At 39.9% G+C, this 24,539-nt stretch overlaps 1 protein-coding gene across 9 annotated transcripts in view; it reads right to left on the bottom strand.

The window, feature by feature from the left end:
• Positions 1-2,403: 2,403 nt before the first annotated feature.
• LOC146072531 (proto-oncogene Mas-like) overlaps positions 2,404-24,539 on the bottom strand; it is a 156,957-nt gene continuing 134,821 nt past the window's right edge. For 8 of the 9 annotated variants that reach the window (XM_083179750.1, XM_083179756.1, XM_083179751.1 and 5 more), the window contains one exon: positions 2,404-4,721. In XM_083179750.1, coding sequence (XP_083035876.1) covers positions 3,405-4,409 — 1,005 coding nt within the window. In that variant the 5' untranslated portion in view covers positions 4,410-4,721 and the 3' untranslated portion in view covers positions 2,404-3,404. Of the gene's footprint in view, positions 4,722-15,764; positions 15,884-24,539 lie in introns of those variants that run through there. The other variant, XM_083179758.1, reaches the window with a different exon arrangement.

Genomic DNA, 24,539 nt, shown 5'->3' on the forward strand with positions numbered 1-24,539 from the left:
GTAAACAATAATAAAATAAATAAATCATTTCACTACAGAAGACAATAAGAACAAGTTAACAAAAAAAATGAGAATAATTAAAAAATGAATAATCGCTCAGCATCATTGAGTACAATTAATAATAAATCAGTAACAGTGAGTAGGCATCCCATCCCAAGATAATAAAACAACTGTTCTTGCTGTAATTAACTGTAAACTTATTCAAAATATATTAGTTAGTAGTAGCTAATGTGTCCTGTATTAACCCTTTGAGTGACAAGTGAATGTGTCAAAATAGGTGTGAAAATTGCCAAACAAACATTTTTATTCATCATGACCTGTAATGTTTACCTTAGATAGGAAATAAAATCTATTTTTACACAACGTTTATTATTTGAATTGAAATAACAAATGTGAGCGACGCTGGCATTTTTGGCGGATATTTTGAACATCTCTCACAGAGATGTTGGCACTCAAAGGGTTAAGTTAATTTCTTGTTAGTTTCTACTTTTCTAAAAAGTAAGAGCAAAAAGCTGTTTCATTATACTAGATATATACTAAATTTGCATTGTAGGTGTGTCTTTGTGTCAATATCAAAATAAAGACACTATCTGAAAAACAAATAGTAGATTAAAAGTAATTGTGAAAACGAGTTTATTTATTATGGGATTTAGACATTCAGCTCTGATACCTATTTGTAGACCTAACACAAGAAAGCCTCATATACTGGCATTTTATGATTCACAAGCAGACCATATTTCTCTTGGGAAATCATGTTTCATTGTCTTTTAATGTTATTGATTTGCTCAGGAAATGTGTAGTGACCCACGCCATAGTCAACAGTCTCCTGTTTGTTGTTGGTTTTGGCAAGTTGTCCTATCTGCTTCTCCATCTACTTTCAGAAATATACTGTACTGTATAAAACTGTTCTCTGCTCTACGTGAAGGGACATTTTGTACAAACAGAGCCAGGTTACACAAATATTTCATTAATATAATTGTTCACGTGGTAAAATATTCAGGGAACTTGGGTATTAAATATATTTATAGATCTGACCTTGTATCTGACCATTTTTGCAACGTTTAGTCCCTTTTTTCCCTTAATGCTGCAACGGGAGCAATAAACATTAATTGTTTTGTAGCAGCTCAAAAAGCACTAGAGTTCTTATCTCTCAAATTGCTGTCTGCTTACAAAATAAATGGAATATAGAGCACTTATCTACTGTCACACAGGAACATTTAACATGAAACATTTTGTGTGTGGTGATCATCAAAATCACATCCGTGTCATAGGGGATAAGCATACTCTATTCACTTTATTGTGTCAGCGGAGGATTATGAATGACATTGTAAGGGACCCCAACTGGTGTTCCTGAATTTGGCACTGATTATTGTCAGAGTTAATGACTGTATCACCGTGACTGGTACTATGTTAGCGAACACTGTATCCAAATTGTGCAGAGTTCAGCAACACAAACTACCAATCAGTTAATTGGTGTCCTTCTGATTCTGCTTGTAGTGTAACCTTAGCAATCGTATAGCTTTCTCATAAACTACAGCATATATGTAGATAAACTTTTAAAGAAACACTTCGGGTGAGATTTAATAGGATGAGAGATTCAGAAAGTGAGATATTTGGTAAGAAATCTCCAGTTTTTTTAAAGGGGCATTCATTTACACTTCAAAATTAAACTGGGTTTTGCAGTGTAAATTTTTGCCGCTTTTCTTACCAAGTCTCTTACTTTCTGAATCTCTCATCCTATTAAATCTCACCCCCTTATTTACGAACGAAAGTGCAATGCTTAGCTACAGCATTGATATAAATAAAAAGGGTAAAAGACTCCATTTTAAAAATAAAAAGGAAAACATACACAGAATTACTGTATTTGCTGGCATATAAGACTACTTTTTTCCCCTGAAAAACATGCCTCCAAGTGGGAGGGTCGTCTTATACGCCGGGTGCACTTATATAACAAACTCTATATTTTGAGTGGAAATGTTGGGGGTCGTCTTATACGCCGGCAAATACGGTACACTAATCTTTTCTGTGTCAGGGGACATTGCATGAAATAAAAAGGTCCAGGTTGAAACTTAGAATTGATCTTCCAAATTTCACATAGAACAAAGGCTTCCATACCTGAATCAGCTTCCCCCACCCCACAGTGATGTCATGGCCAAGTAGCTGTTGACAGGTTGGCATTTTAATTAACCCTGGAAACATGTCATTTATACCAATGTAACTTTCAACCGAAGTTCAAATAACTGGAAATACTTTTCCCTATGTAATAACCACATGAAATATGGTAAATTCACAATAATCTCTATTATAGAAAATTATTGCAAATGCAACTTTTGGTATGATTGGGTAGATACCTTATTTGTCTGAAATGATAAATGACCCATATCACTGCAGTCCTTCAGGTATATACTTGGGAGCGTCTAGCTGTTTTTTCAATTTTACATAAAAAATATCAAATATTGTAATCTTTGATCCAAGTTTAGGTGAAATCACAATTTTGGACTACACTACTGAATACTCCCTGTTGTCTTAGTCGAGAGAGCAGCCTCACATTATATATATGCATTTTGTTCATGTATTTGCATTTTTCTCCTATGGTTTCCTGAGTGGGATTTACTTGCTATTCAAAAATCTTCCATGTGCTCTACATACAATACATTTTGTAATTCCTACATCCCCTTTATGTGCGTGCTAAATGCCATAGGATAAAAACCTAAAAAGAATCATTCAGATTATGAGCCCTCAATGACCTTATATTAACAAACAACAATTCATATAAACATTTTTCATTGGAGCAATAGTTGAATTATTATTTATGGAAGAATATTTGCCTCTTTAGTGCCCTACAGTATGTGCCTTTAGGGCACCTAGGGTAGTATTCAATCCCGGATTTCAACTGTCAGAACGTCCCAACAGTGGGAATCTTGTACTGTTTTTGCCCAGCTCAACTGAAACTCAACAGCCGAAATTGAATGTTCTGGCTGTGGATTATTGGAAAACGGACGTCAATTCGACAATCTGCGGCCGACTTTTTAAATGTCGGATCTGTTTTCTCAGAGTCTGCCTTCAATGCTGTTGGAAACGGCAGCATTGAATAGGCGGAGGCCACTATTTTCCCTGTCAGAAATAGCGGCCGCCAAATAACCCCCATAGTCTGGTTTTGATCTATACATGCACTGATAGTGACTATTGGTAGATTTGATTTTATTTTCAGTTACTTTATTCAAACTCGAAATATTTTTAATATATCATATATTAAGATATTTTTCTTTTAATTGCAAGCAATCCATAAGTTATGGTTGTATAAAAGCCTGGTAACATAGAGTGATATACCGCTTTACAAGTTAAGTGACACATACAGTATATACATACATTATACATTATACATGACACATATATACACAATTTCACATTGTTGTCTGCACGGTTCTCCTTTGCTCTCTCTTTATGTAGTTTCCTTCGTCTCGAAAAACAGCCTGAAGAATTGCCAGAAGTGTGATTTTCCCACTGCGGGTGCCTTGGCGTCCAACAAGGAAGTAGACAAATGGATTTATGCTACTGTTAATGGAACAAAACAGACAAAATATATCCATGATGGGAAAGGGTGGCATAATGTGGCGCTTGTACCATATCAGCAATAACAATCTCATGGGCATGCCAAACACTAGAAAAAAAAGCACTGTTACTGTGATTACTATATAAAGCTTCTTAGGCTGGCGCTGGTGAGAACTTGTTTGCAACTTGATGAGCAGAACCAGACTTGACATAATCATACACGGAATAAAAATCAGGAAACTAAAACAACAAATTATGATAAAAACGACTTTACATTCATGACTAGATCCCTCCGACAGGCCTTTGCTATTATAGGTTACACTGTAACAAAAAGACATCTCAAGAGCACTAAGCGTGCAAGAAATGATCCATATTAGTGTGCATACAATAGAAGACAGGTGACTGGGTCTGTTGCAGTGATACCATATAGGAAAAAGGACCGACAGACATCTTTCTATACTGATAGCTGTAAGAAGACATAGGCTAGTATTGTAGCCAAAGAGGCAAGCTAGTGTAAGAGCACCTATGACATTAATAACATGCTCGTCTTCATACTGGGGTTCCAAGTGTGGTATAATTACAAAAACCATAGAAAGAATATGTAAAACAAGCACAAACAGAAGAAAGCCATTATCAGCCACAGCAAGATTAAAAATATAGATGGAGGAAGTGGTCCTCTTAATCTTAAAAGAAAGATACCAGACAACGAGACTGTTTCCAGTCATACCTAATATTGACATGATCATAGTTATCGGCGAGATCACAATATTATACACTGGTTTAAACAACATGGTGTGGTTATTCCAATAGAGTGTCTCTGTTACAGAGGGTTCCATTGTCATGTTTTTTCCTTCCATGCCGTACTCAAGAAAGTGAATATTATATCAATTATTTACACAATTCACAAACTGAGACACAGAGTAGAGACAAACAGGACACAGAGGAGCAGTAGACACAATGCTGCAAGATGCTTAATGCTACTTTTCATTGTACATAAGCACAACAGCAACTGTCTGCACTATTACGTAGACTACCAGTATGTCTTCCTCTTTCTCCAACTGTTTATCTTGATTTGCACATGGAAAAAAAAATATTTATTCCTGATAATTTTTGTATGATGTGGAAGCTGATCTTCTAACGCAGTCTTTTTCACCATCATTTTTCAGTTTCTATAAAATAAAATGGAAATAATAATGTTAGTCTTAAAACAATGAACAGTGCTGGCACAATAGTCAGATTGGATGCTGGTCCAGTATCTATACATTTATATACAGGTATTTGGTACAGTGATTAAAAGTCATTTATAGAATATATTATTTTCAAAACCTTGTGGGCATTAAAAAAACATAAATACAGATGGATCTCCGGGACAGGATCGCGGTCCATTGCACCTCATTTGCGCTATGGTGCAAACAGGTGAGAGTGGCAGGTGATGATGTCTGGTGATGATGTCTGGTGGACTGGCAGCAGGTAAATCTTATAAGCTTAGTATCCTACAAGGGGCTTATTCATAATTGTAACGCTGTCTGGTTCCACGTGTCAGAATATATGATGGTTCAGTGCCTCCACCCCAAGCAATTAATGAAATAACGGATTAGAATTTAATATTTATAGCTGATGAGAGCCATATGGGTGAGCTTGGGGAATCACCGGTAATGATATTCATTAAACATACACTCTTGAACAATATATTTTTTATCTAAGTAGATAATAATCACAGTATATTTCACACTACAATGTCAAGGTTGGTCATGACGGGTATACTTATGACTTTAAAAGTAATACCACCTTACAGTATATGGATGCAACCAATAACCATAGTATACATTAAATTCAACTCAACTTAAACTCCTCACTTTTTTTATCATAAATTACCATACAGACCCACCAAAAGGAAGGGGTTCTTTTCAGAATTATTATTGCGCAATAATATATACATTAACCTTGTGCACAATATGTCTAAAGTTGACTAGTCAAGGTAAAGCGCTTGTATGTGTGTCTTGTTCTTTAGGATTCCTGTTTGTGCCACTATGTAATGCTCCTTGCCAACAACAGTTCAGACCTGAGTCCTGTAAGGTAAGTGTGCTGGGGAGCACAGTGACTCTTTATATAAAATGTCAGGATAAAGTATTTGTAATCCGCTCCAATATGGTAAAGAAGACTTTAGTGTACAACTCCTGCCGATGATGCTCACAGAGGGTTAATAGTCTATTTCCCTAGCCCTACACTTGGTAGTGAATAAATCTGCTGCAGGTTACTCCAGGCTACTTATTCTTTCAGATGAATATACAATCTTGCCGGTGGCTGCAGCAGGGATACTTAATCTGCTACAGTCTACCACAGGTTATAGAGATTTCCTCTCAGGCAGGGAGGAAAGTGAATTTCTGCCCACAGCAATACTATCCACAGTCTTTTGGTACTGATTAATATGGTAACCCTGGTATCTTGACAGAGAAAATAATAATTTCTACTCTCAGGGGGTATAACTGGTGCTCTTCCCCTAGATAGCCTTTCCTCAAAGGGTATAGGGAGAGGTGTTGGGTTTGCTACTATATGATACCGGATTAATGAGGGTTATATAATTTGTGTCCTCTTAGCCAATCTGTCCACCTGTTACAAATTGTTTCTGTAGTATCTGCAATCTCTGTAGTGTAAATACCAGAACTCCTGCAGTATTTACTCCTCACTATAGTTCCTCAGCCAATGAGCTTTTATAGATATAAATAGTCTCTGAGGTATGCTATACACTGTCTGGTCCGCTGCACGGACTATAGCCTTGTTAATCTGCTACTCCAGACTGTGAGGATGCTGCCTGTCACTCCTGGTCATAGCCGCTCCAGTCAGTAACTGCTTCATTGTATAACACTGGGATGCTAACTATATATACATATATTTTCTCCTTTGTACAAGAAGTCTGTCATTGAATTCATCAAACTCACAAGCGCTAGCTTTGGAGTCTTTATGTTTTCCAGCAATCACAGTCTGTTCCTTTACCTCCTTGTAATCCCCTCCAGTCACTCCCTGCTGTCTTATTTACATAGATAGTGTCACTAGCTGGACTTGTACTCTGTCACAGAATGGGTGATCTGCAGTCCCACATAGGCCCTCTCCCCCAGCTGCTAGCTGTCACCTGAACTGCTTCTCTGTGGCTGCTGTGGAAATGGGGGTAGGCTTCCTGCTGTGATCAGTGTCACTTCCTCTCCTGCACAGGTAATACTGATGGGACTCAATCCATTTACCAGCACCCACTATTTGGGGGAACTCTGGAGCCGATGGTGTGGGCTCCAGCCTTGCTGACAGTTACCTCAGACTCTCCCCTCAGGGAAAACTGGCTGCTCCGTTTCCAAGGGGATCGAAAGCTTTATTAGTCCCAACTGTATGAACACTATACCATAGCATTAACAGAGAATACAGGCAATAAGCATTGTATTATATTACAAAACCGTTAAGATATATAAAATTACATAAAACCGATAAAGTCAGCTAGTACACAGGTGATGCTATACATAACGCTATATATATTTCTATATACTTGGTAACCAAGGGTTACATACTCCCCCTGTTGCATTGACACCATTTTTAACCCTCTGTAGGTGTCAAGGCACCATCTACATTGTTCACTATAATAAAATCTCACTAACATTCACATATTAACACTTCATGTAAACCCATTTGAAAGCCACCTCAACTCAATCATTTGTACTGTTGGCCAAAAAGGAACAGCTTGGATAACTGAGCTCTCTAAACTACCCATGCTGAAGTTCTCTTGTGTGTTTAATTCCACATCTTTTCCTGGAGCATCCTCTCTAAATTGCTTTTTGTGAGCTGAACCAAATTGTTTTTCTACATTTGTGTTATGGCAATACTCCACAACTTGACCTTGAATAGGAGTTTTAGAATGCTGTGTCAAAACAAGATTAGGATGTATCTCACGATGATCATCACTATGTTTTTTCTCTAGCAAAACTTTTGAATGGGTCAAGTCTTGCCACTTATTTAATTTCTCCTCCAACCTCTTGTCTTCTTGGCTGATGACATATACAGGTTCCTTGTTGGCTTGGAGCAAATCGACTCCCTTCACTGGTACACCTCCAGGGCCTGTCACATTGGCTGCATGTGCTCCCTTTCTTCCATCCACCACACTAAACTCTACTTTTTCTCCCTCCCCGACACTTGAAAGGAGTTTCAAGGGATTGTTTTTTTTATAGACGTCCAATGGACAAACACATCTCTTTGGTTATCATGTCTTTTAATAAATCCATAGCCTTTTTTGACATGGAACCAGACTACAGTTCCAGATATTTTAGAGGCTGTATAATTAGTGTTTTCCAAATCAACACTATCTTCTGTTACTTCTTTCTGTAGTGTACCAACCACCTCTTCTGTTTGCAAAGAAATGTCTTTAGTATCATTTGCTTCAGGACTGGGTTTTATAGAGCAGGCAAGGATCTTGTTCTCAGATTCCAGCTGTATTAGACGTTCTTTCATTTCAGAAAGACTTATCTGATCCTGCTTTTTAGATAATTCAGCAGCTTTCAAGAGTTCAGAAGCCTCAATAATTTTAGATTTGAGTGAATGAATTCGTTCTTCCTGTTGAATAGACTTCTGGGCACTCTGGTCGAGCTCTGCTAGTTTTTCTTTACCCCACCGAAGCAAGTTGTCAAATTCTCTGGTTACCACAGCAAGCTCCTCTTGCAATTCCTGGTTCTGTTTTTCTAACTGGAAAATTAACATCGAGTCTTCCTTAGCTTTATTTTGTAAGTCATAGTGATTCCTCTTCCTTGACACTTCTTCCTGTAACATAGCTGTAAGCCATTGGATATGATTGAAACGTCTATCGGCTATGTATTCCATTATGTCCGCCAGATGTCTTACTTCACGAGGCCTATCCCTCAACATTTGTTCATGCTCACTTTGCTCTGTAAATATTTGTTCCATAATGTTTAGCCTTTTCTGTTCCATTGCCACTATATCCCTTTCAGCTATATTCACTTCTGGATTATGCCATTCCTCTTTTCTTTTCGGTTCCTTCCACTCATCTTGGCTGTCCATTCTGATACTCAAACTGGATATATTGCTTTTAGCCTTTTCATCTTTCTTCCCATTATCCATACTATTCTCTTTCCTTTTCAACACATTGGTTACTTCTGCTAGCATCTTCTCATCATTACTGTTCCCATCATCCAGTAATATAACAGGGGATGTGGATTCCGCCATTTCTTCAATTAGACTATCCTTACTTCCATCTTTCTGAAGTTCAGATAATAGTTGTTTACTCTTTGTCTTTTTTCTTCTCTTTTTCATCACTATTGCATCATCTCCAAATACTTTCTTGTCTTTACATTCTTGAATTCCTAACATTAAATCCCCCATTTCACCTGACATGTCCACTTCTTCACTCATTCACAGGATTATCGTTCTGGGTTCCAACTCCCCCGACTGCTACAGCAAGAGCATTAAGGACAATCTCTTCTTTGTTCTTTTGCTTCTTTCCAATATTTGTATATTTTTAGTAATGTGATGTACTTTCTCAACAATGACTAATGCTACCAGCATCTGTGCGGTAACAGGCTCTGAGTGTCTCGTAATCTCAGCAGTGCCTCCATAATGTAACGCTGTCTGGTTCCACGTGTCAGAATATATGATGGTTCAGTGCCTCCACCCCAAGCAATTAATGAAATAACGGATTAGAATTTAATATTTATAGCTGATGAGAGCCATATGGGTGAGCTTGGGGAATCACCCGTAATGATATTCATTAAACATACACTCTTGAACAATATATTTTTTATCTAAGTAGATAATAATCACAGTATATTTCACACTACAATGTCAAGGTTGGTCATGACGGGTATACTTATGACTTTAAAAGTAATACCACCTTACAGTATATGGATGCAACCAATAACCATAGTATACATTAAATTCAACTCAACTTAAACTCCTCACTTTTTTATCATAAATTACCATACAGACCCACCAAAAGGAAGGGGTTCTTTTCAGAATTATTATTGCGCAATAATATATACATTAACCTTGTGCACAATATGTCTAAAGTTGACTAGTCAAGGTAAAGCGCTTGTATGTGTGTCTTGTTCTTTAGGATTCCTGTTTGTGCCACTATGTAATGCTCCTTGCCAACAACAGTTCAGACCTGAGTCCTGTAAGGTAAGTGTGCTGGGGAGCACAGTGACTCTTTATATAAAATGTCAGGATAAAGTATTTGTAATCCGCTCCAATATGGTAAAGAAGACTTTAGTGTACAACTCCTGCCGATGATGCTCACAGAGGGTTAATAGTCTATTTCCCTAGCCCTACACTTGGTAGTGAATAAATCTGCTGCAGGTTACTCCAGGCTACTTATTCTTTCAGATGAATATACAATCTTGCCGGTGGCTGCAGCAGGGATACTTAATCTGCTACAGTCTACCACAGGTTATAGAGATTTCCTCTCAGGCAGGGAGGAAAGTGAATTTCTGCCCACAGCAATACTATCCACAGTCTTTTGGTACTGATTAATATGGTAACCCTGGTATCTTGACAGAGAAAATAATAATTTCTACTCTCAGGGGGTATAACTGGTGCTCTTCCCCTAGATAGCCTTTCCTCAAAGGGTATAGGGAGAGGTGTTGGGTTTGCTACTATATGATACCGGATTAATGAGGGTTATATAATTTGTGTCCTCTTAGCCAATCTGTCCACCTGTTACAAATTGTTTCTGTAGTATCTGCAATCTCTGTAGTGTAAATACCAGAACTCCTGCAGTATTTACTCCTCACTATAGTTCCTCAGCCAATGAGCTTTTATAGATATAAATAGTCTCTGAGGTATGCTATACACTGTCTGGTCCGCTGCACGGACTATAGCCTTGTTAATCTGCTACTCCAGACTGTGAGGATGCTGCCTGTCACTCCTGGTCATAGCCGCTCCAGTCAGTAACTGCTTCATTGTATAACACTGGGATGCTAACTATATATACATATATTTTCTCCTTTGTACAAGAAGTCTGTCATTGAATTCATCAAACTCACAAGCGCTAGCTTTGGAGTCTTTATGTTTTCCAGCAATCACAGTCTGTTCCTTTACCTCCTTGTAATCCCCTCCAGTCACTCCCTGCTGTCTTATTTACATAGATAGTGTCACTAGCTGGACTTGTACTCTGTCACAGAATGGGTGATCTGCAGTCCCACATAGGCCCTCTCCCCCAGCTGCTAGCTGTCACCTGAACTGCTTCTCTGTGGCTGCTGTGGAAATGGGGGTAGGCTTCCTGCTGTGATCAGTGTCACTTCCTCTCCTGCACAGGTAATACTGATGGGACTCAATCCATTTACCAGCACCCACTATTTGGGGGAACTCTGGAGCCGATGGTGTGGGCTCCAGCCTTGCTGACAGTTACCTCAGACTCTCCCCTCAGGGAAAACTGGCTGCTCCGTTTCCAAGGGGATCGAAAGCTTTATTAGTCCCAACTGTATGAACACTATACCATAGCATTAACAGAGAATACAGGCAATAAGCATTGTATTATATTACAAAACCGTTAAGATATATAAAATTACATAAAACCGATAAAGTCAGCTAGTACACAGGTGATGCTATACATAACGCTATATATATTTCTATATACTTGGTAACCAAGGGTTACATACTCCCCCTGTTGCATTGACACCATTTTTAACCCTCTGTAGGTGTCAAGGCACCATCTACATTGTTCACTATAATAAAATCTCACTAACATTCACATATTAACACTTCATGTAAACCCATTTGAAAGCCACCTCAACTCAATCATTTGTACTGTTGGCCAAAAAGGAACAGCTTGGATAACTGAGCTCTCTAAACTACCCATGCTGAAGTTCTCTTGTGTGTTTAATTCCACATCTTTTCCTGGAGCATCCTCTCTAAATTGCTTTTTGTGAGCTGAACCAAATTGTTTTTCTACATTTGTGTTATGGCAATACTCCACAACTTGACCTTGAATAGGAGTTTTAGAATGCTGTGTCAAAACAAGATTAGGATGTATCTCACGATGATCATCACTATGTTTTTTCTCTAGCAAAACTTTTGAATGGGTCAAGTCTTGCCACTTATTTAATTTCTCCTCCAACCTCTTGTCTTCTTGGCTGATGACATATACAGGTTCCTTGTTGGCTTGGAGCAAATCGACTCCCTTCACTGGTACACCTCCAGGGCCTGTCACATTGGCTGCATGTGCTCCCTTTCTTCCATCCACCACACTAAACTCTACTTTTTCTCCCTCCCCGACACTTGAAAGGAGTTTCAAGGGATTGTTTTTTTTATAGACGTCCAATGGACAAACACATCTCTTTGGTTATCATGTCTTTTAATAAATCCATAGCCTTTTTTGACATGGAACCAGACTACAGTTCCAGATATTTTAGAGGCTGTATAATTAGTGTTTTCCAAATCAACACTATCTTCTGTTACTTCTTTCTGTAGTGTACCAACCACCTCTTCTGTTTGCAAAGAAATGTCTTTAGTATCATTTGCTTCAGGACTGGGTTTTATAGAGCAGGCAAGGATCTTGTTCTCAGATTCCAGCTGTATTAGACGTTCTTTCATTTCAGAAAGACTTATCTGATCCTGCTTTTTAGATAATTCAGCAGCTTTCAAGAGTTCAGAAGCCTCAATAATTTTAGATTTGAGTGAATGAATTCGTTCTTCCTGTTGAATAGACTTCTGGGCACTCTGGTCGAGCTCTGCTAGTTTTTCTTTACCCCACCGAAGCAAGTTGTCAAATTCTCTGGTTACCACAGCAAGCTCCTCTTGCAATTCCTGGTTCTGTTTTTCTAACTGGAAAATTAACATCGAGTCTTCCTTAGCTTTATTTTGTAAGTCATAGTGATTCCTCTTCCTTGACACTTCTTCCTGTAACATAGCTGTAAGCCATTGGATATGATTGAAACGTCTATCGGCTATGTATTCCATTATGTCCGCCAGATGTCTTACTTCACGAGGCCTATCCCTCAACATTTGTTCATGCTCACTTTGCTCTGTAAATATTTGTTCCATAATGTTTAGCCTTTTCTGTTCCATTGCCACTATATCCCTTTCAGCTATATTCACTTCTGGATTATGCCATTCCTCTTTTCTTTTCGGTTCCTTCCACTCATCTTGGCTGTCCATTCTGATACTCAAACTGGATATATTGCTTTTAGCCTTTTCATCTTTCTTCCCATTATCCATACTATTCTCTTTCCTTTTCAACACATTGGTTACTTCTGCTAGCATCTTCTCATCATTACTGTTCCCATCATCCAGTAATATAACAGGGGATGTGGATTCCGCCATTTCTTCAATTAGACTATCCTTACTTCCATCTTTCTGAAGTTCAGATAATAGTTGTTTACTCTTTGTCTTTTTTCTTCTCTTTTTCATCACTATTGCATCATCTCCAAATACTTTCTTGTCTTTACATTCTTGAATTCCTAACATTAAATCCCCCATTTCACCTGACATGTCCACTTCTTCACTCATTCACAGGATTATCGTTCTGGGTTCCAACTCCCCCGACTGCTACAGCAAGAGCATTAAGGACAATCTCTTCTTTGTTCTTTTGCTTCTTTCCAATATTTGTATATTTTTAGTAATGTGATGTACTTTCTCAACAATGACTAATGCTACCAGCATCTGTGCGGTAACAGGCTCTGAGTGTCTCGTAATCTCAGCAGTGCCTCCATAATGTAACGCTGTCTGGTTCCACGTGTCAGAATATATGATGGTTCAGTGCCTCCACCCCAAGCAATTAATGAAATAACGGATTAGAATTTAATATTTATAGCTGATGAGAGCCATATGGGTGAGCTTGGGGAATCACCCGTAATGATATTCATTAAACATACACTCTTGAACAATATATTTTTTATCTAAGTAGATAATAATCACAGTATATTTCACACTACAATGTCAAGGTTGGTCATGACGGGTATACTTATGACTTTAAAAGTAATACCACCTTACAGTATATGGATGCAACCAATAACCATAGTATACATTAAATTCAACTCAACTTAAACTCCTCACTTTTTTTTATCATAAATTACCATACAGACCCACCAAAAGGAAGGGGTTCTTTTCAGAATTATTATTGCGCAATAATATATACATTAACCTTGTGCACAATATGTCTAAAGTTGACTAGTCAAGGTAAAGCGCTTGTATGTGTGTCTTGTTCTTTAGGATTCCTGTTTGTGCCACTATGTAATGCTCCTTGCCAACAACAGTTCAGACCTGAGTCCTGTAAGGTAAGTGTGCTGGGGAGCACAGTGACTCTTTATATAAAATGTCAGGATAAAGTATTTGTAATCCGCTCCAATATGGTAAAGAAGACTTTAGTGTACAACTCCTGCCGATGATGCTCACAGAGGGTTAATAGTCTATTTCCCTAGCCCTACACTTGGTAGTGAATAAATCTGCTGCAGGTTACTCCAGGCTACTTATTCTTTCAGATGAATATACAATCTTGCCGGTGGCTGCAGCAGGGATACTCAATCTGCTACAGTCTACCACAGGTTATAGAGATTTCCTCTCAGGCAGGGAGGAAAGTGAATTTCTGCCCACAGCAATACTATCCACAGTCTTTTGGTACTGATTAATATGGTAACCCTGGTATCTTGACAGAGAAAATAATAATTTCTACTCTCAGGGGGTATAACTGGTGCTCTTCCCCTAGATAACCTTTCCTCAAAGGGTATAGGGAGAGGTGTTGGGTTTGCTACTATATGATACCGGATTAATGAGGGTTATATAATTTGTGTCCTCTTAGCCAATCTGTCCACCTGTTACAAATTGTTTCTGTAGTATCTGCAATCTCTGTAGTGTAAATACCAGAACTCCTGCAGTATTTACTCCTCACTATAGTTCCTCAGCCAATGAGCTTTTATAGATATAAATAGTCTCTGAGGTATGCTATACACTGTCTGGTCCGCTGCACGGACTATAGCCTTGTTAATCTGCTACTCCAGACTGTGAGGATGCTGCCTGTCACTCCTGGTCATAGCCGCTCCAGTCAGTAACTGCTTCATTGTATAACACTGGGATGCTAACTATATATACATATATTTTCTCCTTTGTACAAGTAGTAGTAGTAGTAGTACGTTTATTTATAAGGCGCCACAAAGTGTCCGCAGCGCCGTACATAGCAAACAAAAAAAAAAAAATTACAAGGTAACGTACAGGGTGTGTAGAAGATACAGTATAAATAGGGGTATAGCTGGTAGAACTAAAATCAGCATCAGTTCAGAAGTAGGTGTCAAAATAGTCAAGGAGACCGAAGATGAAGTAGAGGAAGGGAAGAACAGGACAGGAGCACAGGTGAGGTAATGAGGTAGGGTGAGTACGTGAGGAAGGAGGGCCCTGCTCATAAGAGTTAACATACTAAAAATAGGTGGGTGGACGAACGAAATACAATAGGATAAGTAGGAACGGAGGGGAACGGAGGCAGGATAGGAGGATCAAAAGAGGTTAGGAGGAGGGATAGGCTAGTCGAAAAAAGTGGGTTTTGAGGGAGCGCTTGAAGGAGGTAAGGGAATCAGATAGCCTGATGGGTGGCGGGAGGTTGTTCCAGTGCAGGGGGGCAGCGCGAGTGAAATCTTGGACACGGGAGTGGGAGGAGGTGATTAGGTGAGAGGTCAGTCGGCGGTCAGCGACGGAGCGAAGAGGACGGGAGGGAGTGTGGATAGAGATCAGTGAAGAGAGGTAGGGAGCTGTGGAGGAGGAGAGAGCCTTGTAGGTGGTGGTGAGGAGTTTAAAGAGAACTCGGAAAGGAATGGGGAGCCAGTGAAGAGATAAACAGAGGGGGGAGGCGGAGGTAGAGCGGCGGGAGAGGAAGATGAGCCTAGCAGCAGCGTTAAGAATGGATTGGAGAGGTGCGAGGCGGGTGAGAGGTAGCCCAGAGAGAAGGATGTTGCAGTAGTCAAGGCGGGAGATGACAAGAGAGTGAATGAGAATTTTGGTCGCAAGAAGTCTGAACAAGAAGTCTGTCATTGAATTCATCAAACTCACAAGCGCTAGCTTTGGAGTCTTTATGTTTTCCAGCAATCACAGTCTGTTCCTTTACCTCCTTGTAATCCCCTCCAGTCACTCCCTGCTGTCTTATTTACATAGATAGTGTCACTAGCTGGACTTGTATTCTGTCACAGAATGGGTGATCTGCAGTCCCACATAGGCCCTCTCCCCCAGCTGCTAGCTGTCACCTGAACTGCTTCTCTGTGGCTGCTGTGGAAATGGGGGAAGGCTTCCTGCTGTGATCAGTGTCACTTCCTCTCCTGCACAGGTAATACTGATGGGACTCAATCCATTTACCAGCACCCACTATTTGGGGGAGCTCTGGAGCCGATGGTGTGGGCTCCAGCCTTGCTGACAGTTACCTCAGACTCTCCCCTCAGGGAAAACTGGCTGCTCCGTTTCCAAGGGGATCGAAAACTTTATTAGTCCCAACTGTATGAACACTATACCATAGCATTAACAGAGAATACAGGCAATAAGCATTGTATTATATTACAAAACCGTTAAGATATATAAAATTACATAAAACCGATAAAGTCAGCTAGTACACAGGTGATGCTATACATAACGCTATATATATTTCTATATACTTGGTAACCAAGGGTTACATAATGAAACACAATGGCCTAGTGCAAAGTAATTATCTAACTGAGCAATTCACTATTGTTCCAGTTTCGTACAGCTTCTCTATAGAGCTGGGGAAATGGAATAGTAACAGCGCTTCTTTGAGGAAAACACTGATAATAAATGCTTTACGGATATAGTTGGCAGTTTAAAAGTACAGTAAGTTTACAAATATTTATTGCTATAATTTACAAATTCAAACAAGGCCATCACGGGGTGTCAGTCTCCGCTCCAGCAGCAGCAGCCTGTCAGCAGCGATTGAGAAGTTGCAGAGATGACCGTGCTGGAGCAGGTATGTATCTGTGAATGTGTAAAAGGGGTGTTTAATAAACTTTTACATTGTATGTGTCTCCTTATTTACAAATTATTTTTACAGGTGAACTATGAAACTCAGCAGGCACATTAATGAACCCCATGCTGGGTCTTGTAGTTCTCCTGTGCAAAGCAATGTGTTTTTATCTATTTTTTAGACACCCGGCATCCACCGCCTTTGTACTGGACTTCAGCCCTTGATGGGGGTTTCTGACTCCCCCATGGACCCCGACCAGGGCTGACCAGGGCTAACCAGGGCTCCCCCATGGACCCCGACCAGGGCTGATCAGCCACGGTGCTCATGGTATGGCGGGAGACCTTGTATAAAAAGTGTCCCCTGGATGTGGCATGACACAGCTGGCTGTTGGAGCCTGGTGCTGATTCCAAAATATGGGAGACCCCCAGTTTTATGCGCCCCCCCCCCATATTTTTGGAACCAGGACTGTTCCAAGAGACCTGGGGCTGGTTTCAGAGATACGGGGGGACCCCTACGCATTTTGTCCCCCATAGTTTTGGAACCAGGACCGGCTCAATAAGTCCGGGGCTGGTTTGGTACAGCCAGCAGCCAGAGTAATGTATACACAGTGGAGTTATGTCCAGCAGTCACTTTACCATTAACAAACATGCAGCCAGCAGTCATAGTACTGTACACACAGTGGAGTACGGCTAGCGGTCACAGTACCATTAACAAACTGTGGGGTACGACCAGAATTCACTTTATCGTATACCCAGTGGTGTATGGCCAACAGTTACAGTACCGTTAACAAACAGTGGGGTATAGCCAGCAGTCACTGTACTGTATACACAGTGGGATATGGCCAGCAGTCACAGTACAGTATGCAGAATGGGGTTATGGCCAGCAGTCACAGTACTGTTAAAACAGTGGGGTTATTGCGAGCAATTATAGTACAAGTAACAAACCTACAGCCAGCAGTCACAGTACTGTATACACAGTGGAGAAGAACAGTCAGCAGTCACAGTACCATATGCACAGTGAGGTTATGGCCAGCAGTAACAGCACCATTAGCAAACAGTGAGGTATGGCTAGCAGTAACAGTTCTGTATACATAGTGGGGTATGGCCTGCAGTCACAGTACTGTTAACAAACAGTGGGGTACAGACATCAGTCACAGTACCGTATAAACACAGTGAGGTTATGGGCAGCAGTCACAATACCATTAACAAATAGCGGGGTATGGCTAGCAGTAACAGTTCTGTATACACACTGGGGTATGGCCTGCAGTCACAGTGCAGTATGCACAGTGTGGTTATGGCCAGCAGTCACAGCACCATTAACAAACAGTGGGGTATGGCCAGCAGTCACAATACTGTATACACAGTGGGGTATGGCAGGTAGTCACAGCACTGTGTACAAAGTGGGGCATGGCCTGCAGTCACAGTACTGTATGCCCAGTGTGGTATGGCCAGCAGTCAAAGTACAGTATGCAAAGTGGGGTCCAGCCTTAAAAATGTTTTCTCTAAAACAGAGTGCACAGAGGAGCATGCTGACCACATGCATGCATCCAATAAAATGTCGCAGAGCTGCGGATGGCTCCTTATATGGGATGCATGTCTTACGAGAATCCGACACTGGAAAGACGTGTTCGCCTTATTCAGGGATCCAAGTCTGGTAGGAACACCCGAGATGCAGCTCATCAGAAATCCAAACCGCTTATCCCTAATGAGGACAAATCTATATTTTCTGTGTTGCTACATTATTTAACTCTTTGAGTTGCAAGTGAATTTGTCAAAATAGGTTGCCAAGCAAACATTTTTATTCATCATAATGACCTGTGATGTTTATCTTACATAGGAAATATAATATTTTATTCACATAAAATTTTTTATTTGAATATATATATATATATATATATATATATATATATATATATAAAACAAATGTGAGCGACACTGGCATTTTTAACAGATATTTTGAACATCTCTCACAGATTAATATCAAAGGGGTTAATATAACAATGGATTCAGACATATGTGCAATAAGTCCAGGAAATCAGCCAGCAGTGAAAAATATAGAAGCTTCACCTTACTTCCCTAAAAAAAATCATCATTAACAAATGATGTGTATTTCCCACTCTCAGTGGCACTTCTGGTTTGCATGAGATCTTTAATAGGTAGTATTGTAGTTATTCACAAATCGGTTTAATAGAGCATACAGTATATTGGTTGAATCTGTGCACCGGGATACTTGTCTAAATTTTATTCTCATTATCCAGAGGTCGCCTTCCCTAAACCCATTACTAATATATTTACTGGGATCAGGAAAAGGTTATTTAGTAATACAATGCACTCACATGTTAAAATCATATACATATCATATCGAGCGACCCATTTGCTCCAGTCCTTTGTGCTGTTGATACTCCTACCAGAAGTTTTGAAGGCCAGCAGCGTCCCAGACACAGAGCTAGATCTTAGGAGAGATTTCAGGATTCACAGAAGGAGTCCCAGGGTGTCCATAAACCAGCCCCGCTTGATGCGTTTGGAGTGACCTCCTTTTTAGAAGCAAATATGGCTATGAGTCAAGAAAGCCTTTTCATACCCCTCCCAATGAAAAACGCCCTTTCACTTACAGTATTATTAAAACAGCTGAGATATAACAAGCACTTTCCTCGTATAAACAGTATGGTTGCTATACTTCCAGTTTGCATTCCTTTTGTGATCCCCTGAGCCAAAAACAGGAAGTGGTAGTATTTAATGCTTTCATTGTGAAAACATAATGCAGAATAGCCACCTTACTTCTGGTTTACATTCCATTTGCGTTCCACTGGGCCAAAACAGGAAATGGTTATGCTTTCTGTGTATAAACAGGATCCAGTATGGCCATCTTGCTTTCGGTTTGCATTCCGTTGAGCCTTAAAACAAAAGTAGTAGTATACAGTACTGTACATCAGAATTAGGTTTTCATTGAAACAATTTGCGTTCTGCTTGCATTCCATTGTTACATGAGTCCAATATACCAGAAGTTTTAAATGTCCATAAATAAGTTTTATACACGTATAAGACATAATATAATTATGATCTCCAAGATTGCGCTTTCCATACTCAAATACAGAGATATATAAAATAACTAATAAGGAAAAAATAAATATTCAGACACATAAAAAAGTCAAAATACAGATACACAAAAAATCTAATTAAAAAACGTTTTAATAAAAAAAAAAAACCTTTTAAGCCTTTAATGAACAAAGTTATTAAAATATGATCCAATGTATCTTTGCTTTTGCTGATTTGACCTCTAAATCTTTTTTTTGCCATGTGTTGGATACTAATTTAATGCCCTAAAAATTTCATATGTCACGTTCTTTACAATCAATATATGCCTTGAAATGTTAGGAAAGTATATGAGAATATAACGTATTACAGTTATTATATCTATGTTCAGAAAGAAGAGCTTTAAAAACCCTGCGCATCTTCCTGAGATAATACATCCACCGAGTATATTACATTTTTAGGGCAGTATTCAATGAGAATACTCGGCATGTGCAGCTAATCCTGTTTAGGATTCGCTGATGCCCATTACATACTATATAACAAACCGTAATGCCCATTACATATTTGCCACATAAGTGCTGCTTACCTACGTGCTCATTGCTAGGGGGTTCTTGCTTGATGGCACCATAGTACCCATTACACATGATGCCGCACACCATAGTACCCATTACACATGATGCCGCGCACCATAGTACCCATTACACATGATGCCACGCACCATAGTACCCATTACACATGATGCTGCACACATAATGCCGCTTACACATGATGCTGCACACCGTAATGCCCCTTACACATTAAGCCACACATTATGCGTAATGCCCCCACATACCGCCACTTGTAGCATCCCTTAAGCAATTCCCCCAAAAGTGCCACTTACTGTAAATTTTTATATGAGCCTTCGCTGCTGCTGCAGGGAGAGATGGAGAGCGGTGCAGCTGCTTCTATGGGGAGAGGAGCAGAGCGCAGCGCAGAGCACGCTCCCACTCCCCTCCTGGTGTCCCCTCTAGCCGAGTGGACATTTGAAATATTGTGCGCGCTGTTGTTGTGTGTGACGTCGGGGGAGCACGCCGGGCGCCGGCACCACATGATTAAAGGGGGATGGGCTGAGGTGAAAGCAGGCAGAAGAATTGGAGCGGAAGCTGCAGGGGTGACAGTCATTGACAGCTGGGCAGAGAGCAGCAGGCTCTCGGCTGTTTGAAATAATACCCCTTTCACAACAGAAAATGCAGGGATTTACCCGGGAATATGGTCCCAGGATCATGCGGGGACATTCTCAGGTTGACCCTTTATCCACCAGCCTAGTCCCTGCATTTTCTGGTGTGAGGGGGAGAGACAACTACTCCCCTCTCCCTAACCCCCTTTAACCAACCAGCTATATCTTCGGAACCAACTGACCCATTTACATGAGACCAGTATCATATTGAAGAACTTTTGAGTTGGCTTCATGATTTTTTACGAATGGTCCCGTGAAACTGGACTGTTTGGTTCCAGAGAAATCTGCCCTCAAAGAACATAAACAGTCATGAAATTACATTTAAGAAATAAAAATTAAAAAAAACGGTTTAACCTCAATATCCCTGGAACCAATTAACCCATATGGATCCAGCCTGGTATTAGATTGAAGGCCCAGCAATTTGGGTTCGACTGAGATCAACCTCGAGCTTCAGTGATGCCGAAGGGGGAACTGGCAGCCGTTGAACTGGGTGGGGGTCGGAATTAGCGGGTCCCATGTTATCCTATAGGGAAAACGTTCCAGCTTTGCCTTGTAGTATCTCTGGTTCCCAGGGGGCTAGAGACACGGGGCTGGGCTTGTTGGAAAGCCCCATCCCTCAGCTTTCTTAAAGCTGTATCTTGTTCTACATTTTTCCATTTCTGAGACAAAGGCCCACTCCTAACTTTTTTTTTTGTTTCCTTTTGCCCTTTCTTTTCAATATTTCATTCCTATCCAACTTAGTAGCTTTCCGTCCTGCTTATTTAATTTTTCTCATGTATAGGCTTTATCTTCAAATTCTTTGGGCATTTTCAAGATATGCTTATTTCTGAGCAGTTGTGCTTAACTCTTAAAAACTGACTACATGGAACCAGCTTCAGCCAATTGGCATAGTGATGACTGTTCCTCTCCAGAATATGAGTCTGTTAGCTGTCTATGGATTTTGTCTTCCTGCCGATCAGTCATAAAATCTACATTTATGTCTGGGAAAAGTATTTCCGCTTTACTAATATAGTAATTAAAAATCAGTTTCAGTAACGTTTGATCCTCAGCATAGTCACACCCATAACTGATGTTTTCACTCTGCACATCCAAATATGCTAATATACGCATGTGCAGGGCCACTGTGCAGAAGCATTTGATGATTTGCACAGTTGCCAAGGCGTTCGCACAGGGGGAGGATGGAGGCAGCCTGGGGAATGGCGCATGTGAACACCCATCGTTTTATGGGCATCCCCATGAAAACACGGGGTGTTGCATTGAGTACGCGGGTGGGCTGATGCCTGCTAGGAGGGAGGGCTTTGAGAATGGGGTGGGCAGTTACATCCTGAGAATGTCAGCCACCCGCCCCATTCTCGAAGCCGTACACTGCAAATATAGGTCAGTCAAGAGTAACATAATTGCGAACAGGGGAAAAATCATTCGATGGTCGGCGACCATTGAATGATTTTGTTCTTGTGTGAATGGATGTTTATGCTAAACATCCATTAGCAATGCAGCGGGGATGTTTGCGCGTTGGTGGGCATTTGATTGGCCAGTGGGCGGCTTTAGATGGTTGCTAAGCACCAAACGTACGCTGCTTAGCGAAAAGCTAAGTTTGATTTTGCAATCATTCCTATTTAGAGTTTCACAAAAATGAAGTAAACTCTCATTACTATCTTTCCAAACATATATGATAACATTTATAAGCCATCATTGGGAGGGGCATTAAAAGCCTTCCTGGCCACATTGGCTTTTAAAAAATCATTCCAAAACCCTTCATGTGGAGCTATTTTATGAACACACTGGCACCCCTTCTTTGAATCTGCCGAATGTACCTGAAAACTAGCCCTGTGTCCAGGACTCTTCTCTTACATTTCTTGTTGTAGTATTAATGTCACAGAGGAGCCAATGGGTTGCTTCATATGCTATGTATATGTTTTTATCATTCAAGTGCATTGTATTATTAAATATCCTTTTATGTTATAGGTTCTCTGCACTACTGGTCTTTTTTGTTTTATTTTCAATGTCTTTTCCTGGTCCCATCATATATAAATCAAGAATTTGGAGAAGACATCCTCTGGTAACTGAGAAGAAGGTATAGACAAGTAACCTAGTTTACAGAATTGACCAAAATATCCACCAGTGAATGGATTTGTGAATAACTGCTTCATATTAATGATCTCATTATTTATTTATTAACCGTTTATTACATAGAGCACACATATTCTGCAGCTCTTTACAGAGAATATTTGAACATTCACATCAGTCCCTGCCCCAGTGGAGCTTACAATCTATATTCCCTATATCTCATTCATTCTAGGGTTATTTTATTGGGATCCAATAAACTTACCAGTATAATTTTTGGATGGAGGAACCGCACCCGGAGGAAACCCATGCAAAAACGGAGAGAATATACAAACTCCACACAGTTGGGGCCATGGTGGGAATGGAACCCATGACCTCAGCGCTGTGAGGCAGTAATGCTAACCATTACACTGTCTGTACTGCAATCCAATAGAGCTCCCCAGTGGAGAAAATACACACCAATTGTTAAAGCTACATTATTTAATTACTGTAGCTTAAATACACATAAAATATACTATTATGTGATATTGCAGTTAGTATTCATTGCTGCCAGCGAGGGGGTTTGTATGCCGAGGAAAAGAAGCCATCCTTGCCCTCAAACCCCCTCGCCATATTCAATGTAAGAGCCAAATCCTCGCCGTGAGAGTCCAACAAGGATCCTTTTAAACGACGAGGTTCGCCACAAATGTAGCGAGTCTGCCGCATTTTGTGGGGAGTCTCGCTGTGGCCAAACTCGCTGTGTGAACCAGATTCATTGAATACCCTGTTGGCAAGCTATCAGCACTTTGTGCCGATAGCTTGCCGTCAGAACATTGAATACCACTCTTTGCTGTACCCAACAAATTGCAAAATAATGTATTGTTATGAACTGTATTAAATGTAATATAAATAAGGCAGATTTATTTCATAATTTTTGGTCTTGCGATAAAGTTTCTAAATTCTGGTACAGCGTGATAGATTACTGTATATCAATAAAACATTTAACATAAAAATAAGCAAACAACCAAATGCATGTTTGTTTATTTCTCGATTTTAAAGATTGGAACCACTTCCCAGCAAAGAAGAGGATTAGTTCAGTAATAACCATCATATTAGTAACAAATCCTCATACATTGGATAAAAAAGAGTGCAACTTAATTATCTGCAGTTAAAAATATGTTACTTAAGATCTAGTATTTTGAACGAAGAGCAACACTTCCTGATGTGGTACAAGGAATACAGAAATTTGCTAAAAAGTGGGAAAAATACATTGATAGTCTAGATCAGGCATGTCAAACTCAAAATCCAACTGGGCCGAATAATCAAGGTCTAAGTCTTGTGTGGGCCGCAAAAAAAAAAAAAGAGTCCTATATACCCATTGTTGCCTATATTATCAGTGTCTATTAACCCCTTCACGACATTGCCTTTTAAGGTAATTTTTTTTTTTTTTCCTCCTTGCGTTCAAATAAGCGTAACTTTTTTAATTTTCCGGCTATATAGACACATGAGGGCTTTTTTTTTGCGGGACAAGTTGTACTTTTTAATGGTACCATTTACTATACCGTATAATATTCTGGGGAATCAGGAAATAATTCAATGTGGGGTAAAAAGAAAAAAAAACGCAATTCCACAATTTTGCGCTGGTTACGTTTTTTTTGGAGTTCATATTTCGTTTAAAATGATGGGTTATCTTTATTCTATGGGTCGTTACGATTCCGGTGATACCAAACTTATATAGTTTTCGTTACGTTTTACGACT

The sequence above is a fragment of the Crinia signifera genome, chromosome 4, assembly GCF_055691185.1.
Source record: "Crinia signifera chromosome 4, ASM5569118v1, whole genome shotgun sequence".
In the NCBI taxonomy this organism is placed as follows: Eukaryota; Metazoa; Chordata; class Amphibia; order Anura; family Myobatrachidae; genus Crinia; species Crinia signifera.